The sequence below is a fragment of the Argentina anserina genome, chromosome 4 (genome assembly GCF_933775445.1).
Source record: "Argentina anserina chromosome 4, drPotAnse1.1, whole genome shotgun sequence".
NCBI lineage: Eukaryota > Viridiplantae > Streptophyta > Magnoliopsida > Rosales > Rosaceae > Argentina > Argentina anserina.
The window spans coordinates 19116230-19142191 of NC_065875.1; the positions used below are offsets into that span (position 1 = coordinate 19116230).

Here is a 25962-nt window from a genome sequence, read left to right on the forward strand (position 1 = left end):
ATCTCAAGGTCTTCAGTTGATGCAATCTCAAATAAAGGCTCAAATTCCACAGGTTGAGGAATTTTCTCAATAAATTGAACCGGTTATGCTGAAATATTCTTTTTCCCAGCCATTTCGATGACTTTTTGCATGGGATCCTCCTCCAATGAGTATTGAATGAACTCATGCACAAAACTCTCAAAAATATCAATAAAACAACAAGAGTATATATCATCAGTATTTGGGTACTTGAGGGATTCAAAGATGTTGAATTTGATTTTTCTCCAGCTACTTCCATGCTAAGTGAACCTTCATAACAATCAATTTTAGTGCGAGCTGTTCTCAAGAATGGTCTACCAAGAATCAATGGTATCTCAGAGGGCATTTGTTCACCTTCCATCTCTAATGCAAAGAAATCAGTTAGAAAAATCAAATCACCAACGTGCACTAGCACATCTTCTATAATACCTCTAGGGTAACATGTAGATCAATCTACAAGTTTAATGGTTATCCCAGTAGGCAAAAGTTCTCTCATATTCATTCTATCATACACAACATATGACATTAAATTTATGGAAGCACCTAAATCAAGAAGAGCACCAGCAACCTATGATCACCTACAGTGCATGGAATAGTGAAACATCCTGGATCACCTAACTTTGGTGGTAACTTTCTTTGCAGCATAGCGGACACCCTCTCACTCAAGGCAACTATTTCGGTTCTTTTGAATTTTCTCTTTGAAGTGCACAAGTCCTTGAGGAATTTTACATACTGAGGAATTTGCTTGATCACATCCAACAATGGGATATTCACCCCAACCTTCTTGAAGACATCTAGGATCTCCTTGTCTATTTCCTCCTTCACTTGTTTCTGTAACTTGCTAGGAAAATGCACATTAGTGATAATCAAAGGTGAGGTTAAGGGACATACCATGGCTGGTTTCGGTCTTGACTCAATGCTTGTTCCAGGTGCATTCTCAACAGGTTGAGAGAATTCCTCAACGGATTGAGTTGGGGTGACCAGACTGACTTTTGATGATTTCTCAGGCACAATCTACTCTAATACAGGTTCTTCCAATTTTCTTCTTGGCTTCTTGACCACTGGAGCTGCATCCACCACTATCCCGCTTTTCAAAACCATTGCATTGACTTCATGATGACCCTTAGGATTAGGGAGAGTGTTGCTGGGAAGTCGTCCTGGGTTGACTTGTGCAAGAGTTTATTGGATTTGGCTCACTTGGCGCTCTAACAAGTCAATTGTGTTCTCTTGTTGCTGAGTGGTGGACTTGATCTCCTGGCGAAAGGCACTGCTTTCATCTCTTTCCTTTTTGCTATCAAACATCATTTTTTGCATCATAGCTTCCAAAGTTAAAAGTTTCTATTGATGTCTGACCTGGAGCCTGTTGTTGTTGAGGCACACGTCTTTGGCCAAATTGATGTACATCCCCTACATGTTGTCTTTGTTGGAATCCAGGTGGAGTAGTTGGAAGATTGAGCACATTATTGCTTCGGTAGCTAAGGAAAGGATGATCTATATTCCCATTATATGTGTTGGGTTGCCTATAAACAAATTCATATCCTCCTCTTGGGTGTTTTCCTCAACTGCTATGCACTTAGGACAATCTTCTGCAAGGTGGTTCTTAGCTGAACAAATAGTACAAACCACTTGAGATGCGGCAATGGTAGCTTTCTTATTCACCTTCATAGCACTAGCAATTAAGACAATGTCATTCTCCATATAACTCAATCTCTTCTCTATGGCTCCATCTATGGTAATAGCATTTGAGGATCTTCTGGTGGCACCTATAGATCGGTCTCTGGACTGAAACTGTCTGGAATTGTCTGCTTGATTCTCCACAATTTCTAGCTTCAGCTTTAGTCTGATTCCGCCAATTTCCTCCACAAGCCAAGTCAAGTTTTTGCATGTTGAGTGAATCCAGTCCTTCATAGAAGTATTCCATTTGAGTGTTGAGATCAAACTTGGGATGGGGGCATTGACGTAGTAGACCCTTGAATTGACTCCACGCTTCATATAATTCATCTCCATCTCTCTGCCTGAATGTACTGATCTGCTTCTTTAAATTTTTGGTGTGAGAGGCTGAATAGAATTCCTTCATGAATGCAGCATATATATTGTCTCATGAGTCAATAGATTGGGAAGCAAGTGAATTATACCATGCCTTTGCTTGCTTTTTCAAGGAAAAATAAAAAAGAATAAGTTTCACAACATTCTCATCCACCGTTGTTGACTTCTGTATTCTGCACAGTATTGTAAACTCATTAAGATAGTCTTGTGGATCTTTAGAATGAGTGCCTTTAAAGTGTGGTAGAATCGAAATCAGAGATGGGGTAATTGAGTAAGCCCCCAAATTTTCTAGTAGCATAACTGGTGAATCTGCTGCACATGTGCCCGGAATAAAGGACTCCTTAAGTTTCGAAGCCGTTGGTCATGGTGATGGTGGAGGTGTTGGAACACGTTGCTCTTCCTCAAACTCAGTCTTTGAATTAGAATGGTGTTTAGGCTCAGAATCCTCACCAACACTGTTACTCGTGTTCACCTGTAATCTCTGTTGTTTCTTGTTTAGCTTTGTTGCTTTCTCATTCTCTGGATCAAATAACAGTGGTTCAGAGCTTGTAAAATTTCGAGTATGCATACAAAAAGCTCCTGCACACAGTGGAAAAATAACAGTGGTTCAGAGCTTTCTCAATCTCTGCTTTCCTGTTTATTCTCTCTATTTTTTCTTCCCCTCTCTCTCTCTCTCTATATTTCTGTTCGTTGATTGTGGAAAAATGATGTGTTTAGAGATGGTGGTGATGGAGGTTTTTATAGAGGAGAATAGTGGTGAAAAAAGTATAGAAAAGTGAGAGATAATGATGTAGTGAGTGAGGTGAGTGATCATGGAATGAAGTGGAAGGAATTGAGTGATCATGAAAGAAATTAATGATCATGAAAGGAAGTGAGTGATCATGGAATGAAGTGGAAGGAAGTGAGTGATCATGAAAGAAGTTAATGATCATGAAAGGAAGTGGGTGATCATGGAATGAAGTGGGTGATCATGAAAGGAAGTGGGTGATCATGGAATGAGGTGGAAGGAAGTGGGTGATCATGAAATGAGGTGGAAGGAAGTGGATGATCATAGAGGAAATGAGTGATAAAGAAGGAAGTGAGTGATCATGAAATGAAGTGGAAGGAAGTTGGTGATCATGAAAGAAGTGAATGATCATGGAGGAAGTAGGTGATAAATAATGAAGTGATAGACCTAGAGGTGATGATTACACCCAAAATAAAATCAGATTTTTGCATGGTTTTTCTCTTCTTCTTTATTCCACTTCAAAATACCTAAAAACAAATAAAATTAATTAAAAATATAAAAACATAACAAAATAACTAAATAAAATGAATAATTAACACAATAAAAGTCACATAAATATGTGACTATCACTCATGAGTACTCATATTTTAATATGTTATTTATTACGGGTAACCATGTGGGTTTCTGAGTCTCATGAGTACTCATAATTTAATATGTTATTTGTTACGGGTAACCAGGTGGGTTGCCCGAGTCTCATGAGTACACATGCTTTAAAAATGTTGATTGTAAATTTCCTTTGTAAGTGATGTATGTTTAAATGTTGATTTACTCATACGGGCTGAAAAGTTTACCGGGTTTGTGTTTACAATCCCGGTGCACCAAATCGATGGTATATGGGATAGTTCTACATGTGAGAATTAGCAAGCTCGGAGAGTTTATTCGGAAGATTACTGAGGGTTTCCTCATTCTATTTGTGATGAGGATTGAGTGAATATTACATTTCCAATTTTTATAATACTTGAGTGTATAAATTGGTTATGTATTATTCAAGTCGACTGAGTCATACTGTGAACTCAGTTTCGATACACTGTTGCTATAAGATGATTTTAATATATTTAGAATTATTTTAAAATTTTTATAGCTTCAAATTTGAATTTTTATCATTTGAAATTTCGGGTTAAGTGACAAATTAGACCTAACTCCCATTCGTGTTTTATGTAAATTTATGTTTTCTTCATTTGGTCTAGTCATTTTTTTTTGTCGTGAAAGCTATCAATTAAGCTAGACAGCTAGTGATTCTATTGCCAACTCCCAAGTATGGTGCGGGCTGTTTCTTTACATAACTTTTCATGATGGGGTCATTCAACTCTTTGACAGTTTGCTTCTATTTTATTGTAATCAAGACGTGTTAACAATAGATCGATGCATAACATGTTTCTGCGTTCTCCCTGCTTTTTTCTGTATAACGTTTTATTATTATTTATCTTTTATTTTATTTCTCTTGCTCTAGATTTCATCAAGATAACAAACAAACGATAGCCTAGGCTGCCGGCTAATTTAAATCGATTACATAACTCTCTTTCGTGTTATAACCTCTGACGTTCTAAAGTTTCTAATGAGTGGGAAGGATATGAACCATTTATCAAATGTTGAGAGGGTTCAAGTTAACATTTTCCTCACCTCTTGCTCATGATTATGACGTCTATACGAACTTACTCGTCCATGATCCAAATTTCCATTATCCGTCGCAAACTCGCAATCTGACAACTGCATATAGAGCATTGCATCTGAGGGTGAAGCAAGGATCCATTGGCATTGCTTGTTTTTATGTCTGTATGTATAGTTGTGCTTACACTTGCCTGATTCTAAGTTTACTGCTTGGACAATTTTCAGAAGAAAGCCAACCGTTTTCTGTTTTCAAGTGTCCATTTTGCACCGAATGATCTTACTCTAAACTAGAAATTGATCTTTTTGTTGGTTTGGAAAGACATAATTAACAACATTGGTGAAGTGCTGGGTTGGCCATCACCGCTAGCAATCATTCCAACTACTTCATGTTTTTAGGCGGTAAATGTTGCTTTACTGAAAGAAAACGTAGGCATCAATGGAGAGCGACACTAGAGGAAGAGAAATAAATTTGCCGACTCCAATTTATTTGTTTATTTTGTGTACACCCTTCTATACTCATATCATGTGTCCAATTACTTAATTATTACCTAAATATGAGTTGGAAAAATACAATTCAATATTAATAATAGACGTCTGTTGGCATTCTAGGTGGGCACAAAGTAAGTAATTGAATAGTGATCGGCAAATTTACTTCCGTAGAGAAAACACTACTAGTTTGTTAAAACTAATGACAGCCCATAGATTGTACATGTATGTATCTGTAATTATAAACTAGTTATTTTTGGTTTTTGTACCCGATTAGTTGGTTCTTTTAACTGCACCGACCTTTGCCGAATCAAATACGTAAGGAGATGCTTTCCTAGTCACTAATCACGTTAATGGTGGCACTATGAATCAGCAGCACACTATCTCTTTGGACAACTTCATCTAACTTCATAGTTTATAACAGAGAAAGAGGGAAGCACAAAAACTATGCGTGGAAAGCTCATGTTCTTTGTCGAAAACTCGCACCTTTTTGGTCCCTCGATCAATTGTTGAAAGAGAACCTTTTTAAAAAAATAGGGCTGACTTTAATTTATTAAAATCAAATTAAAAAAAGGAGGGGAATAAAATAATCTGACTTCATATGTCTAATAAACTCAAATAAAAATGATAAATAAAATCTCAATCCGGCATGTGTACACTCACACATGCAAAACCATATATATAAAACACTCCTAACAAATAGCAAACCCTCAGCCAATAAATTCTTAATTAAAAGACGGGATGAAGCTGGTAGCATGAGCAGACAGTTGTGAGTTGGTAAGAATAGAGAAAATAAACATATTGTGATGCTTCTTATAAGGATGAAAAGAATGCATAACAGACTCTTTGAACAATTCCAAAAGATGACGTTGAGCTTCCAACACATTAAAAATCTTACATTCGTAACGCACCAGATTCCTAGTTATCTAAATAAACCAAATTAGATTACAAGAGACTAGAAACCAAAGTTGACGTTTAGGTTTTGGAAACGTTGAAACACCAACACCATTAAGGGTTGAAAGAGAACATGCATGAATAAAAACTCCTCTAACAAAAACGTTCGAAACCATACCTCAAGCCATTTGAAGAACCTGTAAACATTACATATCTGCACACATAGATGAAAAAATATTCAACTTCAATATTACTTGTTAATGGGGTTTACTAGTTCAATTGTAATGGGGTTGTGCTAAACTTAATCATGCATAAACAATCATGTGAGTACGTACGTACGTAGTAGTCTAAACTCGACAGTTTAATTAATTGCTTGGCTTGATGGCGTCTACAATATAGCATGCCAAACTCGTCAAACAAAAACACAACGGCATAAAGACAAACGAGAAGGGATCGAGGAGAGAAGAAATACAAATAAGGAATGTTCGGGAGATATCTAGGCTCACACAATTGAAACATTAAACCTGAGACAGTTCGCATCCTACTCATGTAGAGTTACAACTTTGCATATTTATAGACGTGCATGGGCGTCGCATATGTTTACTACCTTTTGATGAAATCGTTCTAAATGCACATGTTATGGCAATATATAATGGAACGCGACCACTTACTCTCTCATGTTTTAAGGCTTTACCCATGATCGATGGCTTTCTCAATACGATGATAAACACAAACAAACTCGTCGTTGTGCTTCTCTGCAGCTCGCAGTATATATGTACTGCTTCAACTATAACATGCCAAGGGAATTCTACAGACATTGACGTGTAAGATATAAGTATAGACTATGTATCACGGACGAGAAATTCTTCGGTGGGGCAAACGCACCATCTGTCAAATGTGGCAGACCAATAAAAAGACGACACCTTTCTAATTTTCCATGTCAGCATTACTGTCATCCTCTTCCTTGGTCCCCGTCGCCAATGCCGTAAGATTTCTTCCTTGGTCGCCGTCAACAACTTAGGCTCTTTCTTCAAGAGACTGCAAAACCATGAACGCGACCTCTCCTAACGATTTCATCCAAGGTCTCCTCACTTTGTAATCATCAAACTCTCTCTCTCTCTCTCTCTCTCTCTCTCTGTTCGTTGTTTTGATTCATATTTGGATGACATATGTTATGCAGCTCTAGAAAACCACACCGGAAGCGATTCCAACACCAACATCGACGACGAAGATGCCGTTGCCGAGTACTACCATCTAGTCTCCGCCATCGATTCCGAAGACGAGGACGATGACATTGAGCATCCCCAACATGATGTCGTTGTTTCTCACTCGCAGCTCATCCCAAACGACGTGATCATAGACCAGGAGCAGAGGGGAGTGTCGTTGCTCAGATTAAACGACTGTGTCAATGACAGCGGCAACAAAAAGGAGATTGGGGAGGGCTCTGATTCGACAATCAGAGAAGACGAGAGCCGCTGCAACGTGCCGTTGACGCCGGAGAATGCAACGAGGGTCTGCCCCATCCCCGATCCCAGTCCACCTCTGTTTCCTCAATGATCTCGACCTCGTCGAAGTCCAAATCCAAAGCATCGAAATCTCCATAGCCGGAGCTTTCCACGTCGTCGAACGACAGAGCGCGGCAGAGATTGGAGTAGGGCTGACGCGGCGGTAGGGGAGGCAGGAGGGCCAGGGTTTTGGTGATGGTGATGGCGATGGGAGTGTCAGAGTGAGAATCGGCACCGGAGTCGGCAGGAGAGGGAATGCATTGTTGACGGCGACCAAGGAAGAGGATGACAGTAATGCTGACATGGAAAATTAGACATGTGTTGTCTTCTTATTGGTCTGCCCCCATTTGCCAGGTGGTGCGTTTGCCCCACCGAAGAATTTCTCATCACGGACACGCCAAAGAGGCACTATATCCCGTGTCGGACACAAAATACGGGATACGGACACGATACGGAAAAATATGGCTGGACACGGTCAAATACGTTTGTCTCATTTCAATACAGTTTAGACATGGTGAGTCCTATTTCAATACGGTTTAGACATGGTAATCTACTCCTAAAGCTGCACAATTCACACCGTCCATCTCTCTTTATAAACACCCTCTCAAACCAATTTTCATTGATTTTAATTGAATTGATTCCAACTTATTCACTCTAGGTATTCGGATGATTTATCATGCAAACCTAGTTTCAATCCATCAAGGAAGAAGATCAAGATGAATTAACATATGGTTGGGTATGGTGGTGACTGGTGAGAGAATTTGGATGAGGAGTTTTGGATTTTGGGTGATGATAGAGGTTGATAGCTTCCAATCGATATGAGTGATGATATCAAACGTTTCTGGGATAAAGAAGTGGTGGAGATGGGATTGTGAGAGATCTAAACATGGCTAAAATGAATCATGTGTGTGGATGTATATGTCAGTTAGACTGTGTAAATGTGTATTAGTTTCTTATTTTAATCTCAATCGTACAAGATAAATAAAAAAAGATCTAATGTCTTTGTTTCTTCTTCCTCAAATTAGCTAAAGAAAAATATATAAGTATATATAATATATATTAAAAATAATATTTAATTAACGTATTTAAAACACATCTATCCAACAAAAATTTCGCATATTGAATTGTGTCGAATGCGAAGGTTCTTAGAGTATAAAACCACACAAAACCCTAACTTGTCGAGGTAACGACCCGAATTGTGTTTTGTCATGGTGTACGTAATGCCCTGGCACAAAACATGAAGATGACTCGAGCATCGATTACGACATCATAGATGGTGCATGGAAATGACATTGCATTATTTTACCTAATGTTGGTTGTGGTCGGCATGTGCTTATTGTTTAGACGGTGGAAATGGAGCATCATCATCTAGGAGTGGCAATAGTATAGAAAACCATTCCAACCAATTCGTATACCAACCGTATCAAATATGTTGGTATACCAAATATTTGGTACATGGTATATGGTACAGTATACCGTACTAATATTAAAAATACGGTAGGTAGGTGGTATAGATTTTCCATATACCATGGTATATCGTACCTACCAACTTATATTATATTAAATTACTTAATTAAATATATATATATATATCTTTAAATTTCAATTGTAGATTTATTGAAAAATAAATTCAAACCATATATATCTACTAACCTTAATCTAATCTCTCCGAGTTTCTTTCTCAAGTACACTATTTTTCTTGTCTTCAATTTCTTTATTTAATTATGAATGAATCGATTCAATCGAATTCCCAAGTACAAATGCTTAGACCTATCAGTAGCACCATCACTGCTTACAACATGTCAACATATATCGCATTTAAACCTATCATTTATTTTTTCAATTGTTTTGAGAATTCATAAGTACTTTAACAGTTTGACTATTTGGATTTTGACTTTCTATTTATGACTTTGTATTTGGTAATTTGGTTGAAGTTATATAAGACTTTAGAATTCTATTGTTATTTAACTTATTTATTATTATTTATTTGGGTTGGGCCTTAAAATTTTTGGGCCTTAAATATGTTGGTACAAGCCCATTACCAACCGTACCAACCGAGTACCAACCGTACCACTTAATTGGTATACCAACGTTATTGGTTGGTATAAATTGTGGATTTTTCATACCAAATATATATTAGTTGGTATATGGTATTGGAAAATTAAGACTGATATACCAACCAATCCAGCCCTATCATCATCATCCTTGTTTGAGAAACCGGCGTTTCGAATCTTTGAGAGCCATGCATATCGTTCTGCTCTGGCGCTTCATCTATCGCCCTCTTGTGTTTAACAAAAAAAAAAACATCGCCCTCTTGTGTGTTTTATATAGGGGAATAAGGAATGTTTCTTTCCGTCTTTTATCTCCTCACATTCCTCTGTCACTTGGCACTAAAGAACCACTACCAGTGGACGTGACCCTAGCTCATGTAGCCACGGGAAAAAGGAACCCAACATGAATTCCGAAGATCATGGTGGACATGCAAGCTATGCTTCTGTAAAAGGTGGAACAGTAGATTCCGAATACCAATTGCCGCAATTGCTTCAGTAGTTTCTTTCTAAAAATCAGTCAACTATTGGAGTACGTGGACATGAACATGTTACTTTTTTGTTTTTAAAGATCTATTATTCATATATATACTCTCTATTGTTAACCCGATCAAGTGGCGGTCATGATATTTAACTTCAATATTGGTACAAAATCTGTACCAAGAAGGCTAATAGAGTCGCACATTGCTTCTTTTTTGTTTTTAGGTCGGAAGTCCCGTTGCTTAGTTAGGCACACAGTATTGTTCAATTAACTCTTGCCATGCAGGCTTCATCCCATGATTGCAATATTCAATTCATTGATCAATATGTACAAGCTTCTTTTATTTAATTTTTCCGACAAAACCAAACTAACTTTTTAGAAGTGATCATGAAGTGGAATAAAAACAAGCAATCTCGATTAGATATAGTACGTAGTGGAATTAGAAGACTTGCATCCTTGTTAATTGGTGAAATCCCAAATCTTAAATCGTACAAACTATCAAACGAATATTGAAATGTACACATGCAACATATGTCATTTGTGTAGTGACAAACAAAAACCAGGAGAATCAACACTGTTCCTTCCGAATTACCATTTTCTCATCTCATCTATTCCTCTGACAAACAAAAAGCTAAGTGGTGCGATTGTGCGAACCCATGCTGAAAGCAAAAACAAAGAATCTAAGCCGGTGGCAAAGCTCAAACCTCTGCCCCATATGACCCCATTCCATGCAATCTATCACCCCTAAAACCTTACTCCTCCGGCAACTGCCACGTACGCCGTGCGCAAATCAACGAGCAACCCCCATTTGGAGTTATATTGGAAGACGGAGTTCTAGTTGCAGCAACAAAGTCGACTAGGGTTAGAAACGGAATTGCCAGTGTGTTCCAAAAGCACCAAATATCCTCACGAAAAAAAGAAAAGGAAACATTTATCTATAAAAATAGGTATTCTACACCGTTATACGTTTCTCATATATATATATACGCAATATATATATATATATATATATATATATAGAGAGAGAGAGAGAGAGAGAGAGAGAGAGAGAAGGAAGGGTTGTCATTGATCGACTTTGGGGGGGGGGGGGGGGGGCAGATAGCAATATAGAAAGTACGACAACACAGCTCTCTCACATCTCTCTCATCATAGCCTCTCAAAATAACAGAAAATACAACCACCAAAAAAAAGCTAAGAGAAAGAAAATCCACATACACATAATCCGGTTCGATCCATCTCCTGCAGCCATCAAGCGCCGCAGCGAAGGAGTCGAGGAGTCGAAGAAGAAACGATAACTTCATCCATCCCTCTTCTCCTTTGCTCGTTCTGCCCTCCCTAATCAGGTTCTCCCATTTATCTCATTCGTTCATTCGTTTTGGAGTATATGCATTACATTGGTTTGTAATCCTTACGTTGAATAATACTAGGGAGATGGCGCTGTACGAGCCTATCAAAGTTCATGAAGTTGATGAAGAAGACGGAATGGCGGATTCCGTGATCATCAAGAATGTAAATCAAGACGTTGAGATGGCTGTTCCGATCTCCAAGCTCACATCCTCCGCCCCTCCAAACGACGCAGTCTCCTTCGCCACCGCCTACAGTCACTCCGAGGGAACCACATTGCCTACTTGTTCCAAGGTGCTCCACCGCCAGCAGCAACGGCTCGTTTCGCTCGACGTCTTTCGCGGACTTACGGTTGCGGTAAATGTCCCTTTTGCCCCCTCCTTCCTCCCTTATCTTTTGCGTCCTTTCGTTACCGTCGCAACCCAAAGTCTCGAGTTTATACTTCCATTACCAAACTCTTAAGCGGCGAAGATGACGACGTTTAAACCCTTTAACATTTTCTTTAAAGCGACGTCGTTTTACTTTCCCTCTTTGTTTGTTTTCTTATTTATTTTTGCGTTTGCGTTATTTTGTTCAAGTATTAGATACAATCTCGGTAGCTAAAATCAATCCTAAAACTCCTCTGATATCTTAATCCGGAACAAAATACTTTGTTTTTTTTAATTCATTATAGGTCAACAGGGTTTTTGTATTAGCTTCTTGGTTTTAATTAAGAAGCAATGTTTCGTTGGATTCATTTTTGGGAAAAAGAAGATCGGGATTATTGGTGTTATGTTCTTTCATTTCATGCCAATTCAGTGAAATTATGGTCCATTTGAATTGAAGGAATTGGAAAGATACAGTGTGTGCCAACAAATCTTAAAATGGTGGTTCTATATGCATCTCTATATTTATTGTATATACCTCCCATATTTTTTTGTAAGAATTGATTTCCTATTATACCCTTTTCTAAAAACTCAGTTGAGGTGTATGAGGTCTCTGTCTCTCCTTGTGAAATTGCAGTGCTCATGGTAAGATCTCTTTACACTTAACTAAACTTTATTCGTGTTCGATATAAGTTTGCATGATCACCAATATATAGTTTCTATAGACAATGAAACTTGTCCATCAATATATGATTCAATTATGACCCCGTCAAGTAGCTCTAAGCAATTTTCTGTGTTAATAGTTTATTTTGATCTTTGATATATAATGGGTAAATAGTTTAGAAGGTGTTGACTCCAATTTAGAGATATTTAAATCTCATGCATTCTGATTGCCCTCCGATCCATTAGATCTATTGGTATTGAGCAAGATCGAAGTGTTGTTTAGAGGAAGAATTAAGTACTGGGTTGATATAGAGAATGCTTGTGTTGGACGGTTGGACCCAACATTTTCAAGAACATCTTCGGTTGCAACATTTTTTTTTTTAGTCAACATGGAGAACCCATTTGCCAGGTGAATGTATGAAAACTCGACTCGAATGAATTGAGGGTAGAACAGAAAATAAAATTAGACAAAAATATAGGGAAGTGTATATAGCAATTAGTGAGGCCCAGCTCAGAATGCTTTACTAAAACAAAAAAGAAATGATAGTATCGGTGGTGGCGGTGCGGCACCAAACACTCTGCTCTAGTATTATTATGGTTTCATTTTGCGCACATAGCGAGCAATCTGCTTCTGCTTCCTTTAATCTTCAATATGACGTGATGGGTCTGACATGTATTATGGGTCGGTTGCTGGTTATACTTATTATACATAAGTCCTTGAGGAGTGTGATGAATGTCATCATTGTGCCTCACCATTTACATTACCTAACATAAAGAGGTCGCAGAATGGATCTGAAGCAGTGAATCAGGTTTAGTCACTGGCAATTGCAGCTGGGGCTTTGAAATTGCCAAGGAGTCTTGTCACTGGCATTTAACACCCCTGCACTTTCAGACCAGTGCAAACTGAAAACCATAGTCATCTCATTTATGTGCAGGAGACACTTCCTCTCTATACTTCTTGAAGTTGAAGGATAATGAGGGGTGATCCATACAAGAGGCTTTTTCTGAAAGCAATTTTTAGGTGGATTTAAGATGTCATTGTAGAATAAGATTATAAAAACAATATAACTTAGATTCCAAAACAACTTTAAAATGCTTCTATAACACTCTTTCTTTTATCATGTTCAGATCACACATTTGATTGTCTAACTCTAACAGAAGTGCTTTTGTAGTCTAACTCTGTTTTATTAATGCTAATAGGAGCGGCTTTTGATTGTCTAGAAATACTTTTTTTAATCAAAATTTATAGAAATTATGATAAATGAGCGCCACAGCTGCGAAAAAATTTCGACGCGTATCGCAAGGAACTGTACCATAGTTATTTTTTCGAGTTCAGATAGATGTATATTTTCATGATTACTTATGTAACTAATTCTTGATGATGCAGCTGATGATATTAGTGGACGAAGCTGGGGGACTTCTGCCTCCAATTAACCATGCACCCTGGAATGGTTTGACACTTGCAGATTTAGTCATGCCATTCTTCCTCTTTATGGTTGGTGTTTCACTTTCCCTTGTGTACAAGGTACCTGTACCTATCGACTTTATAACCCCACAACATCTTTTTTCATACTTTTATTTGCATCTACCTACTTTTTTCATTCTTAATTATTGTTTTGTGTACAGAGATTGTCATGCAGGGCCATTGCAACCAAAAAAGCATTATTGAGGGGGTTTAAGCTTCTAGCATTAGGCATGTTTCTTCAAGGTGGATTTTTCCACGGCATCAAGGAACTAATTTTCGGGGTCGATATTGCAAAGATGAGATGGATGGGCATTCTACAGGTGTGTATGCTGCAGTATTACCGCTACAATTATATACGCTCTTCACATTCTGGTCAGGATAGCGCCTCTAACGTGGTAGTCTTTCCCACAGAGAATTGGAATAGGGTATTTAGTGGCTGCATTGTGCGAGATTTGGCTTAAGGGCGATGGGACTGTTATTTCAGGATCATCTCTGCTCAGGAAGTATAAACTTCAGCTGTAAGTAGTATTTACGTTTTACTTCTTCCTTTTTTGTTTTGTTTTCTGTTTCATTTCTTATCACATCTACATGCTCAATATTGAACGCATGCGACCTCTTTCACAGGGTTATGGCAGTGATGATAAGTGTGACATATCTGTTGTTATTATATGGCTTGTATGTTCCTGATTGGGAGTACCAAGTTTCTACTGGACCCTCCTCTGCACCAAAAATATTTTCAGTATGCTTCGATAATATCTTTCATGATTTATGCTTCTGACTTACCAGAAATGTGGCTTAAACACTGTCTCTCTATCTTGAAGGTGAAATGTGGAGTAAGGGGTGACACAGGACCGGCATGTAATGCTGTTGCGATGATTGATCGCAATTTATTGGGTCTTCAGCATTTATATAGAAGACCCATCTATTGAAGAACAGCGGTAATTATATGCATTTGAAATCATTTACTTTTGGTGCTCCACATTGTTTTTACTAAAGTTTAAAATAATGTTTGTTAACAGCAATGCAGTATCAACTCCCCAGACTATGGGCCATTACCTGATAATGCTCCTTCTTGGTGTCAAGCCCCTTTTGATCCTGAAGGACTTTTAAGTTCATTGATGGCCATTGTTACCTGCTTGGTTGGTTTGCACTACGGTCACATCATTAACCATTTTAAGGATCACCGGAACAGAGTTCTGCACTGGACTATTTCATCCACGTCTCTCGTAGTCTTAGGCCTTGGAATGGACTTATTTGGTAAGGGACTTGTTCAGATTTTTCTTGTATATAGTAGAAACTGTTGAAATGTCTTTTGTTTTTCACTAAATTATCTGCTTTCATCTTTTCAGGTATGCGTATAAACAAGGCTCTTTACACATTCAGTTACATGTGTATGACAGCTGGTTCTGCCGGCATTATCTTTGCAGGAATCTACTTGATGGTAGGAATATTGCTAGTCATCTAATTCTACTTCACAATTTTTCTTGATTCTCCTTGACCTGATGAATTAGATGTTACTTCACAATTTTTCTTAATGTCATGGCAGGTTGATGTTTGCAGCTACCGGCGTCCAACTATTGTACTGGAGTGGATGGGGAAGCATGCATTGGCAATTTTTGTTCTTGTAGCTTGCAATCTCTTGCCAGTTATTCTTCATGGATTTTACTGGGGCAAGCCTCAGAATAACATTGTAAGTTCCTTTTTCTGCATCGCGTCTCAGTATCTAGTAGTTTATTGCAGTGTGATAATTTGTACCGCCTCTTGCAGCTCACCTTAGTTGGAATTGGAAAATGAACTGATGGAGGCGAGTAATTTTAAGTTCGTCTAATTTTGCTCAGTTTGGAGACGAAGAGAGACAATCTGGAGTTCATCTTTTTGTAGGGGCGACATCACATTTTCTCAGTTCATTCTCTTCCATGTATGTATTGGAGCTTCTGTACATAATGGTGTAGGCCTAACTTTTTACTAATTCGGCTTGCATGAAAAACAAAATGCATGAAGAGATTTGAATTGCCTGCGGTATCTGTAAATAGGAAGGATTTCAAAGATATAATTATACTGCAAACGATTTTATCAAGTATTGCTTTCGTGCCGGCCATCGTGTTTCGTGATGTATGTCATTCTCTTCACGTCATAGATTCAAAAGTTTACGATGTTTAATATATAGGAATAGGAATGGTAAAAAGAGACCTGCATAAATGAACGTGTTTTAACTTCCAAATGCTGGTATAAACTATGGTTTATGTTGTGGTGAGGAATTTGTTCCAAGTTTGAACAAGAACTCAATAATATGAATGAAATAGCTGTAAAAACAATGAGAAACTCCACAAACTATTGAGAGAATCCATCAATTGGTAAGCATGCATACAATAGAAACAAGAATGAAAGAAGTCAAAAGTGTTGATGGTGACGAGGAGGAGGAATGGTTTGGAGGAGCTGGAACAACAATGACAGTGTTAGGAGAAGAATCTCGTGGGTAGTAATAGGGTATTATGGAATATCCAGTCTGAGCTATAGTGAACACAAAGAGGAACAAACCAGCAACGAAAGAGATTATAGCCCATGGATTTCGGAAGTAAGTGTGAATAAGATTGGCGCGCCACACATTCCAGGGCTTTCTGCAGTAGTGATACACCCTCTTATGTACAATTTGAAGGCTACTATCCGGATCCTGTGTCACATCTTTAGAGAGTGAATTGAACAGATTAGCCACTGCTTTGTCACTCCCCAGACCATTATGGAGGATCCCTTTCGAGTGTAAGAGGGCGACATCCCTCGCATTGTCTATGATGTTGTCCATGAAGAGCAGATAAGATGTCACCTCAGTTCCTGCTCCTACATGGAATCTCTCAAATGCCATCAGATTTAAGAACATGGACTCGGTGGTGTCATCGACAACAACCACAGGCAACCTCAACACTCCCCGAGCAAATGTGATGTCTTTGAGGCTTGTAGTTGCACTTTTCTTGAACCTGATTCCTGCCTCGTTGAGCTCTGTTGCAGACCAGACGATCTCATCTTCACGCGCCATGGACTGTATTTTGTGGCGAATATATTTGGGATCAGGTCCATACTGAAGCAGACTCTTCCTGTACACGTCCAATACATGCACACACTTGCCCATGTTTGCAGAAACATTGCAGGAGCAGAGGAACTTAACTATGAGCTTGGTCACAAACTCTTCATCCTGTCCAAAATAACGTAGTTATTACTGCGTACTGAGAATAAAACTTTCGACAAACTAACTATCAGTAATTCAAGACTCAAGGTTGACATACTTTACCAGCTACCTTGGGTTTACCATGTTCAACTGCCACCAGCATTTCAAGAACAAGCATTGGCAACTGATTCTCCAGCATTAACATGTCGCGCTTGATGTATGGCACGACATGGAGCCTACCGTGCTCGCTGAAGATAGGATCATTAGGAGCATAATCATCCGGTGCATTCACAGCAGTCCTCAAGATTTCCAGCATGAAACAGCCATCTATAATCATCAGTTGCAGAAAATTGTCTATAACTTCGTTTGGCACAGAATGCAGCATAGTATACGAGTTCTTCAAATCACTCTCTACTTCAGCCAGTGCATCTACAAACACCTCAAGAGACTTTCCGCATCTTTTGAGGAAATGAAGCAGCGCGCGGTGCTTATGCTCCTCCATCGGATGTGACGAATTGTAGTGGTAAGGTCCGAAGGAGACTGTTTGAGGTTTGTAGGCCTTCTTATTCATGTCTGTGAGGCTGGCTGGTAGTTTGTAGATTGATCCCTTATTCCAGTGATCTCTTTCTGTTGAAAGACCTTCCATGTTCTTGAGATCTTCATTAATTTGAAGAATCCACTGAGCCATTCTGATCGTCTGCTTTGATAATCGATATTACTGACTTGAGACTACTAAATCAATCTGTTGGCGGTTTTATACTTCCCTGAAAATCATAATCAAATTATGAAGTTTCACTGTTTCAGTGGGTACAATGTGATTCCTTCCTTTAGAATCAAACCAACGACACATGGTACTGCACCAAAAGAAGAATACAAACAGTCTTAGGAATTCCTAAAGCTAAAGTTGTCTGGGAATTTAGTAATAAACCACGAGTCTGAACATTCCTTTCTTCATGCAAGGGAACTTGGAAAGTTTCACTACTAAACCATGACCATCAAGGTAAGTAGTTGATTCCTTGGAGTGTCTATTTTAGTTCAATATATTTTTAGAACATTCTTCATCTCGGCTTGAAGCTCAATCCAGTGGTTGCTAATACAAACTTAGTAAAACAAACACTAACCCCTTGAGGATTTATTCAAATAACTTCTAACACGAGAAATCATAGAATAGAGTTGCCACGACATTATTGCAGATATCACATTACTACAGTCCATCCTGAGGTTGGCGGGAATAGAATTCAAGAACGGGCTATTACTCCGCTGTACATTCTTTTCAGTAAATATTTTACAGTTTCAGTGAAGTCGTTTCTTTGCTTAGTTTCAAGGCATGCATGAGAGGATTGAGAGCAACAAAGCTCTTTACCCATTCACCTAGAGATACGATAGTAGCTGTCGGCTTGGATTCTGTTTGCTGGAATTTGATTGCGTTTACCCAAAATCATAAGTAACCAACGAACCACAGACCCCATAAACCATCAGATGTTAAGCATCGTGCAATGTAAATACGAATGATGAGGTTAATTAAGCAAAATTGTTCAGCGATATATAAGTTCCTGTTAATCCTGTATACATATTCTAATAATGATTCATCCAGAAGACTAACAAAAAGAGCTGGGCTATTTGTATTCCGGCAGTTGCACTGTCTCTCATTCATATATACCTACTTAAACAAGTAGTTATCCCAAAATAAAATTCACCATGTTTTTCAGCAACATAATTGCATAGTTAGGCCTTCGGCTGTTAAATCATGTTGGTGAGAAAAGGATTTAGAACTTTGAACCTTTGGGTAACTAAAATAGCATGCATCAGTGGCTTGCAGCTTTTGACCTGTTGTACTTGTACCAGTGGCTTACATTTCTTCCTCCTTTGCTCTACAGAGACACCATCCATCCTATAAAGATCTTCAGTTCTTTGAATGGTCCATTTCGTGTCCGCCATTGCTCTTCTCCAACTTGTAGCTAAACTGCTTAACAAGTGCAATCGAAAAAATCATCAAGGTAGATGTCACGTTGATTAGCTTAACAGTCCCATTTTTCTACATTATGCCAGTTCATCCACAGAACTCAACACACAATTCCTCAAAATTGCAAAATCATAACTAAAAGAGTTACCCAGAGACAAAATCATCATAGAAATCCAATGTAGTCGACTCCAAAACGAAACGAAATTCATAAACCCTAAACCCCATCAGTAACCACCCTTGAGGTCATTGACAACATCATAAGGAATAGGAGTGACAGTTTCCAAACTAGCCCCTCCAACCATAAACCCTCCCTTCGGCCCCTCCGGCTGCCTCTTTGTACTAATCACTTCCTCACGCGCCTTCGCCGCATTCTTCATCTCACCCTCATCTTCCTCGCCCTAAACTCCTCCTAGCTCCGCGACGGCTGCACGTGCTCACACGCACGTGGATGCGCTTGCGGATGACCCGGTTGCCGACCTGCTTGTTGACCTCGACGCCGACGGCCCGCTTGGTGACGTTGCAGACCCGACCTGTGCGCCCATGGTAGAACTTGTAGGCCATGCCCTTGTGGACGGCGCCGTTGACCTTGACGTCGACGTATTGGCCGGTCCGGTAGGTTTTGAGGTAGGTGGAGAGTGGGATGTAGCCCTACTGCCCTAAACCGCGGGCAAAGAGTGTAATACCCCAAAATTCATATTTAATTTCCAATGCGTTCTTTGATATTATTAAGTTGGTCATTTTCTAATTTTATTTCACGAGTATGAAAACGAAAGGGTTCGAAAGATTAATTGTTCGGGAACGTTTAATTTCACGAGTCTAAGAGTTAACTTTTGACTCATTGGGTTTCTTAAAAAACTTCTTACATGAAGTCGTAGAGCTCGTCGATACGAATTCGTGGACACGCGGCACACCTAAATCGGAGTTTGTATGAAGAAATTACGAATCAAAATGTATTTGGACATTGTTGGAAATAGTATAAATAGGAGAATTAAAGAGAAAAATGGGGAGAAAAATCAGAAATTCGGATCGGTACTGTTCACCCCGAAAAAAATCAAGAAATTCTCTCCCCGAGCACCTGATTTTAGGCCACTGGATCTCCGCACCAGTCACGTTTGAAAGGTTGCTGCGTCCCCTGTCGATTGGTGGTAGCACCACCCGCCATCTCGCTGCCGTTTGGGAGCGGTGAAGCCCGGAAGTTCTCCCGAAAATGCATATTTCACCGAACTTCAACTCGTCGGATTTCCCTCCTCCGGCAACCAATCGGTAAGATTCTTGTCCCATTTTGAAGGTCTCCTTCCATACTACAAACCCTCCAAAAGACTTAACCCAAATTGTTGTGTGCTAGGAGAATCGAACAAAAGAAATCCTAAGTTTTAAATTGGGGCTTTTCGGTTTTTACTAAATTGAAGTGTTTAGGCTCATAATTAGACTTTGTGGTGAACTAAGAAGTTGTTAGGAATATCATTAAATTGTGGTGGTTAAATTTGGTGGTCATTGGTGGCGGTTGGTGAACAGTACGGACAGCAAATGTGAACAGTGTTCTGTAAAACCGAACAGTGTTTTATGAACAGTATTTAGCTGTGTTGAAATCGTCACCTAATATTTTACGTATCGTTTTCTAAGCATTTTATCATGCTATTAGGTGACCGACGAAACGAGTGAGGAAATTACTTTCAGTGTCGTGTAAGTTGCACGCAGGAATTAAGGTGAGTAAACCTCTCAATTATCATCATGATCGAAGTAGTATTATACTAGGCTGCACGGAATCAGGTATGGGTACATGGAAGCAAAACGTTTGGAAACGCGGAAATATGTTTTTCAAAAAAATTAGGGGTATCTAGTTTTATACCCATTTTTGACACATACTTTTAAAATAAACCACATATTATTTAATTCTAATTTTCTCTCAAATATTGTTAATTAAACTTATAAATTGTCTTTCATTTTAACAAGAATTACATAGGTTGTCACTATTTAAGTCTGATTAGTCAACTATAGTGAATTAAATTCTCTTTTAAATACCTAATTGTAGATTGCACATTGACTCATTATTATTGCTAAAATTATATGAATTCTGTTTGCAATTTTAATTTAAATTAAGGTAGATAATGAATGTAATACTTATGTTTTAGTAATTTAAATTATCTATCTTAAAGGTAAATTTTTAAAGATGAAACTTGAAAATTTGTAGGTTGTTATTTGCAGCACTAATTTTTCAATATTCAATCATCTCTTTATAAGCTAACATAAAGGTAAAAGTTAACATTGTTAACCTGGTTAATAGGTACGAGACAACCTAGTTGATATGTATCTTTTTAAATTTCAACCTAAAGATTAGGAGTATTTTCTTGACATAGGAAATTTTTATATTGTACCTCTTTTCGAGGAAAACATGCATATATATAATTTTAATGTACTTTGTTATTAGATTTTGTAGTGTATATATATTACATATGCTTCTCGTCCCAAAACAATATTATACCTCTTACAGTGGATTTATGTTATAATATATCTAACATGAAGAAGAAGAAAAAATCATTCAAGAACAAAGATGTGTACGTACCTCACAATAAGAATTTCTCATATAATATTCGTTTTACTAGCTCATATTGCTTAAAAACAAGAATTGTGTAAACCTTTACAAAATTGGATAGATTGATGGAAGAACAACAACAAAGAGATACGAAAAACTTGCAAAACTGAATAGCCTAGTAATGAGTATATATATAGATTGAAGTTAGTAATATGAATTTAAAACAATGAAACAATTATGGACGAAATTCATTAATTCCATATTTAAATGGATGTAAAAATCTAAACGTAATGAAATAATTTAATATAACTTTTATGTATTAGAACGGTAGATCAACATTTATAAAAGGAATAAATATTGATATTAAAAGATTTTGGGTATAGATTGAAAGAAAATTGGGTGTGGATGTATTTTAAAGAAGGGACTTTAATATTGGGCTTATATCTAATTTTCTCAAATTTTTAGGAAGCTGGTACGTTTTGGAAACGTCGAAATAAAAAATATATATAAATATACAAAAAATAAATATAATAACAAATTTTTAGTTTAACTAACTCAAAATCTCAAATAACTTAAATAACTTGGTGTTCAACATTTGAAATAATACAAATATAATGAGAGATCTGGGTATCAACAAGAGAGAAGGAAGATCAACGACTCGGCAGGAGGTCAAAAATATGTCAAAATAAGTCATTTCACTGGACGAATGTAGGTCTAGCCCTTCATTTAAAAAAAAAAACATAAAAAACCTTTATTTTTTGGAAACTCGTGTTTCCAATTCGGAAACTCGTGTTTCCAATTCGGAAACTCGTGTTTCCACCGCGTTTTCAAAACATATTTTTCTAGAAACACGTTTCCGGGCGTTTCCAAGCGTGTACGGACGTTTTCGTCGAGTTTCCGGAATGGTTCCGCTACGGAAGCGGGAAACGTGGGTGAAGGCACATTTCTGTGCTTCCTAGGTATTATAATTATTGAATTTTGTTGAGTTGTCACTATAGTCGTTGCATCACTAGTTTATAAAAATTATTTTAAAAATATGTTTTGGTTTAAATTACGTGAACTTGATCATCTACGGTTCATGGATAACTGAAACGCTATTTTAATAAATGATTTTTAAAAGGTTTTAGTGATTATGGACTATGGTGAATGTGAGTAAATGTCACTATGACGAGTCTACCATTGGCGGTGACTCATATTTACGTTTCCTTAAAAAGATCGAACTATGACATGTATATAATATAGTGGGTTGTGTATGTGTAGAAAATGGTAAATACGATACATATATATGGATTGCTATATTATATATTGTTACGTTCTTATTTCCAAATGAATTATACTGTAGCAACTATATTTATTTTATTTGAGCAAGAGTCGCTTGTTGTAGTAAAATAACATGGGTGGATTATTATTCTACGTGGTTTTAACATTGAGTTTTGTTAAAACATTTTCTGTCTTCGGACGTGTTTTATGTCTTCGGACGTATTTTTCTGTCTTCGGACCAGTCTTCGGACGTATTGGCATGTCGGTATCTAGCATTTGCCAGGCGACAGTTACGATTCAGTTAGAGCTCTAGTCTATCTGTCGTTGTACTTCATGAGGGGTAACATATGGGTAACATGCTTATGAGGATCTATATTTTTGGAGATTGGGTAACATATGGGTTGCCCAGTGTCTGGCGGTGTACTGCATGAGAGGTAACAGATGAGTACCTGGGTCTCCTGAATACCTATATTATAAATGTAATTTGGGTAAACAGATGAGTTGCCCAATGTCTCATGAGTACTTATATTTTCAGATATTTTTTGTCATCCAGATGGGCCGTCCTGTGACTTATGAGTACATTTATAATTAAATGTTTTCATTATTTTATTCTATTGTATACTATGTGTGTTATACTGTTGGTTTATTCATACGAGCTGTAAAGCTTACCGGGTTTGTGTTTGCAATCCCGTACACATATTCGATGGTGTAGGGAATAGTTCTGCATGTGTGGATTAACAGAATTAATGGGCTTTTTCTGAAGATTGTCGAAGATTTCTTTCTGCTGTTTGTGGTAAGGATTGAGTGAATTTTACATTTCCATTGGCTGTATATTATTCAAGTCAACTGAGTTATGTTGTGTACTCAGTTTCGATACACTGTTATGATAAGATGATTTCAATATATTTGAGATTGTTTTAGAGTTTTCATGTCTTCGAATTTGAATTTTTATCATTCGAAATTCGGGGTCGTGACAATTGGTATCAGAGCGTAGGTTATGTATTTGGTGATTTATCAATATCATCCAGGAGCGATGGCCTGACTGCATCGGATTCCCATCACATGCTCTTCAATATTGATATGTCACTGGGTACGCAAGAGTGTTAGGAGCTACACCTGAAGGTCTGGTCCTCTAAATAGAAATGTTGTAATAATACTTCGGTGATTCATCTTCCCTCTAAATATCTTGGTTAAAAGCGGGATACAAGAGTGGAAAATACCTTATGTATTTTTGACTACCTTGCTAGAGTAATGTCTGATATGGGAGCATCACACTCTCTTATTGCTAGTTCGGTAGTGGAGGTGTTAGGGTTGATCCCTACATCTCTTGGAGTATCTCTCAAGCTTGAGACAATATGTAAGGCTTGTCCTATTTTGATTGGGGTAGGGAATTCTATGTTTTCTTGATAGTGATTTCAGACCACACATATGATGTGATCTTAGGAATTGATTGGTTGAGGTCACTACATGCTTGATCGATTGCTTTGACATGATAGTGTTTTTCCATAGTCCCGAGGAGCCAGTTTTTCGATTGCTTTGATCTTAGGAATTGATGTGTATTATTCAAGTCGACTGAGTCATGATGTGGACTCAGTTTTGATACACTGTTATGATAAGATGATTTCAATATATTTGAGATTGTTTTAGAGTTTTCCTGACTTCGAATTCGAATTCGAATTCGGGGTCGTGACAAAGAGATCGCGGGTTCAAGATCGAAGTCCGTGACTGGCCGGCATTGCTTCTTCCCTCTCTTTCTGGATTTTCCCTCTTTTTTCTTAAACCCTAAACCGGCTAAACGGCTGAGGTTTTATATGCAACTTTGGGCCAACTCAAACTTGCGCTTGGATAGCAAGCAACCCGGTCTACCCTATTCGGGTCAATCTGACATGAGTTGTGCATACTAGTTGTTCAATAATCAATCAGGAATAGTGGTAATGCAGGCTGCATCTGTATGTTGAGCGAATGCTGATGTGATACTCCTCGTAATATGAAATCACTAGTTTGATTATCCGCATGTGAACAACACCCCCTTGAGATGGCATGTACCGTATCTTATCTCCGGCCCAGAGTGGTATGTACCAAAAAAATAATCAATAAGGAATAGCCAATGAAAGTGTTTTTGACACTCTTGTATGAACACAAGAAACATGTGTGATGTGTTTGGGTTTGGAGTATGAGATTCAAAAATATTACTAGATCTTTTGATTATACATCAAAAATGGTTTTAAAATCGTGTCTCAAATCAGTAGCGGTTGAATTTGAAAGTGGTACATAGATTTGAATCCAATTACCCAAAGATATTTGATCTCTTGCACAAGAGTAAGTTAGAAGAATCAATTTTTTAATCGTTGCATCTATTCATGTGGAATAAGTACTTCACATTCGTTCTTTTTAAGGGACATACATGTACATATTTAAAGTGTCTCGTTTCACAATTTGAGACTCACATTTTCCGTTGTACCATATATGATCTATGGTAAATCACTAAATCAATCTCTCAAACAACACATTGTTGTTCATTAAGCTTAATCTAGAATCCATAATCAAATGGAGAGTGAGGCCGTGAGGGTTTAGGGTTCTGTTGTCTCTCCAAGTCACTTGCATCACCCTTGCTACTAATCCCCACGAGACAACTCCTATATATTCCAGCTCTCACCCCCACTGTAATCTGTAGCAGCCATCATCGTCAATCAATTCACATGATAGTGAACATTTGACAGTGTACTGGAAAAAACTTTGTTCAGGATTTCAGTCATCAATCGCTTTACCAATTCATCTTACACCTGTACGTGACTGTACTCACTTGTTTACTTTATCCCACACCTCCCCCTATTACAAAGAACCAAAATCGCGTGAGTGGTGCTGATGCCTCCAACTCTCCACTAGAGTTCAAGTTCTTCAGTCTATCACAATCTTTGCAGCCCCCGATGCCCTAATTGACTGTTGCCCCCCATGTTTTGCCAATTTTGATCCGCAAAATCTGCATGCTTCTTACTTTACCATTTCCAAGTGAGTGACTCATCACTCACGTCTGTCAATTTCCAGGCCTCCTTCCTCCCTCCTTTCACTGTTTCTCGTTGTCTTTTGAGTTGTATTTATATAATGCAGAGTCGCCAATCTTGAGACATCAAAGTTTCAATGTACATGTATAACAATTAACAACTCCTCCCTACCCTTTGAATACAAGTCCAACTAAATCTAGCTATGTTTTACAAATCTATCTGCTTTTTTGTTGAATAGGAGATGAATTTCGAAAGATATAGGGATACGGCTACCAACCATCGTCACGTAAACAAATTCCTTGGTGAGAACAAGAGTTCTATAACTTCCAAATTT

At 38.0% G+C, this 25962-nt stretch overlaps 4 protein-coding genes and 1 pseudogene across 4 annotated transcripts; 3 read left to right on the forward strand and 2 right to left on the reverse strand.

Annotated features, from left to right (window-relative positions):
* Positions 1–6887: 6887 nt before the first annotated feature.
* Positions 6888–7396, forward strand: LOC126792329 (uncharacterized). The gene is made up of 2 exons (XM_050518781.1): positions 6888–6921; positions 7020–7396. The coding sequence occupies exons 1-2, from the start codon at positions 6888–6890 to the stop codon at positions 7394–7396; spliced, it is 411 nt and encodes a 136-aa protein (XP_050374738.1).
* Positions 7397–11025: 3629 nt separating this feature from the next.
* LOC126790935 (uncharacterized) lies at positions 11026–15732 on the forward strand. Its single transcript, XM_050517313.1, has 11 exons — positions 11026–11216; positions 11301–11574; positions 13633–13770; positions 13872–14030; positions 14122–14228; positions 14335–14449; positions 14532–14648; positions 14730–14967; positions 15060–15151; positions 15257–15400; positions 15478–15732. Exons 2-7 carry the CDS (start codon positions 11305–11307, stop codon positions 14637–14639), a joined length of 897 nt encoding a protein of 298 aa, XP_050373270.1. The 5' UTR covers positions 11026–11216; positions 11301–11304; the 3' UTR covers positions 14640–14648; positions 14730–14967; positions 15060–15151; positions 15257–15400; positions 15478–15732.
* On the forward strand, positions 14829–15504 carry LOC126792330 (uncharacterized). Its single transcript, XM_050518782.1, has 4 exons — positions 14829–14967; positions 15060–15151; positions 15257–15400; positions 15478–15504. Exons 1-4 carry the CDS (start codon positions 14829–14831, stop codon positions 15502–15504), a joined length of 402 nt encoding a protein of 133 aa, XP_050374739.1.
* A 298-nt stretch (positions 15733–16030) lies between the features above and the next one.
* Positions 16031–17558, reverse strand: LOC126791669 (UPF0481 protein At3g47200-like). The gene is made up of 2 exons (XM_050518142.1): positions 17001–17558; positions 16031–16897 (listed from the first exon to the last, which is right to left on the reverse strand). The coding sequence occupies exons 1-2, from the start codon at positions 17556–17558 to the stop codon at positions 16058–16060; spliced, it is 1398 nt and encodes a 465-aa protein (XP_050374099.1). The 3' UTR covers positions 16031–16057.
* Positions 17559–19057: 1499 nt separating this feature from the next.
* LOC126792541 (60S ribosomal protein L21-1-like) lies at positions 19058–24362 on the reverse strand (annotated as a pseudogene).
* Positions 24363–25962: the final 1600 nt, after the last annotated feature.

What these genes read in the sequence shown, in the direction of transcription:
- LOC126792329 (XM_050518781.1), top strand. Translation starts at nt 6,888, where the DNA reads ATGAACGCGACCTCTCCTAACGATTTCATCCAAG. An exon ending in TCCTAACGATTTCATCCAAG is followed by an intron (nt 6,922 to 7,019) that starts GTCTCCTCACTT and finishes TATGTTATGCAG; the next exon opens with CTCTAGAAAACCACACCGGA.
- LOC126790935 (XM_050517313.1), top strand. Translation starts at nt 11,305, where the DNA reads ATGGCGCTGTACGAGCCTATCAAAGTTCATGAAGTTGATGAAGAAGAC. An exon ending in TTCGCGGACTTACGGTTGCG is followed by an intron (nt 11,575 to 13,632) that starts GTAAATGTCCCT and finishes TTGATGATGCAG; the next exon opens with CTGATGATATTAGTGGACGA. An exon ending in CTGCACCAAAAATATTTTCA is followed by an intron (nt 14,450 to 14,531) that starts GTATGCTTCGAT and finishes TCTATCTTGAAG; the next exon opens with GTGAAATGTGGAGTAAGGGG.
- LOC126792330 (XM_050518782.1), top strand. Translation starts at nt 14,829, where the DNA reads ATGGCCATTGTTACCTGCTTGGTTGGTTTGCACTACGGTCACATCATT. An exon ending in CCTTGGAATGGACTTATTTG is followed by an intron (nt 14,968 to 15,059) that starts GTAAGGGACTTG and finishes TCATCTTTTCAG; the next exon opens with GTATGCGTATAAACAAGGCT. An exon ending in TTGCAGGAATCTACTTGATG is followed by an intron (nt 15,152 to 15,256) that starts GTAGGAATATTG and finishes ATGTCATGGCAG; the next exon opens with GTTGATGTTTGCAGCTACCG.
- LOC126791669 (XM_050518142.1), bottom strand. Translation starts at nt 17,558, where the DNA reads ATGGCTCAGTGGATTCTTCAAATTAATGAAGATCTCAAGAACATGGAA. An exon ending in TTGAACATGGTAAACCCAAG is followed by an intron (nt 16,898 to 17,000) that starts GTAGCTGGTAAA and finishes TATTTTGGACAG; the next exon opens with GATGAAGAGTTTGTGACCAA.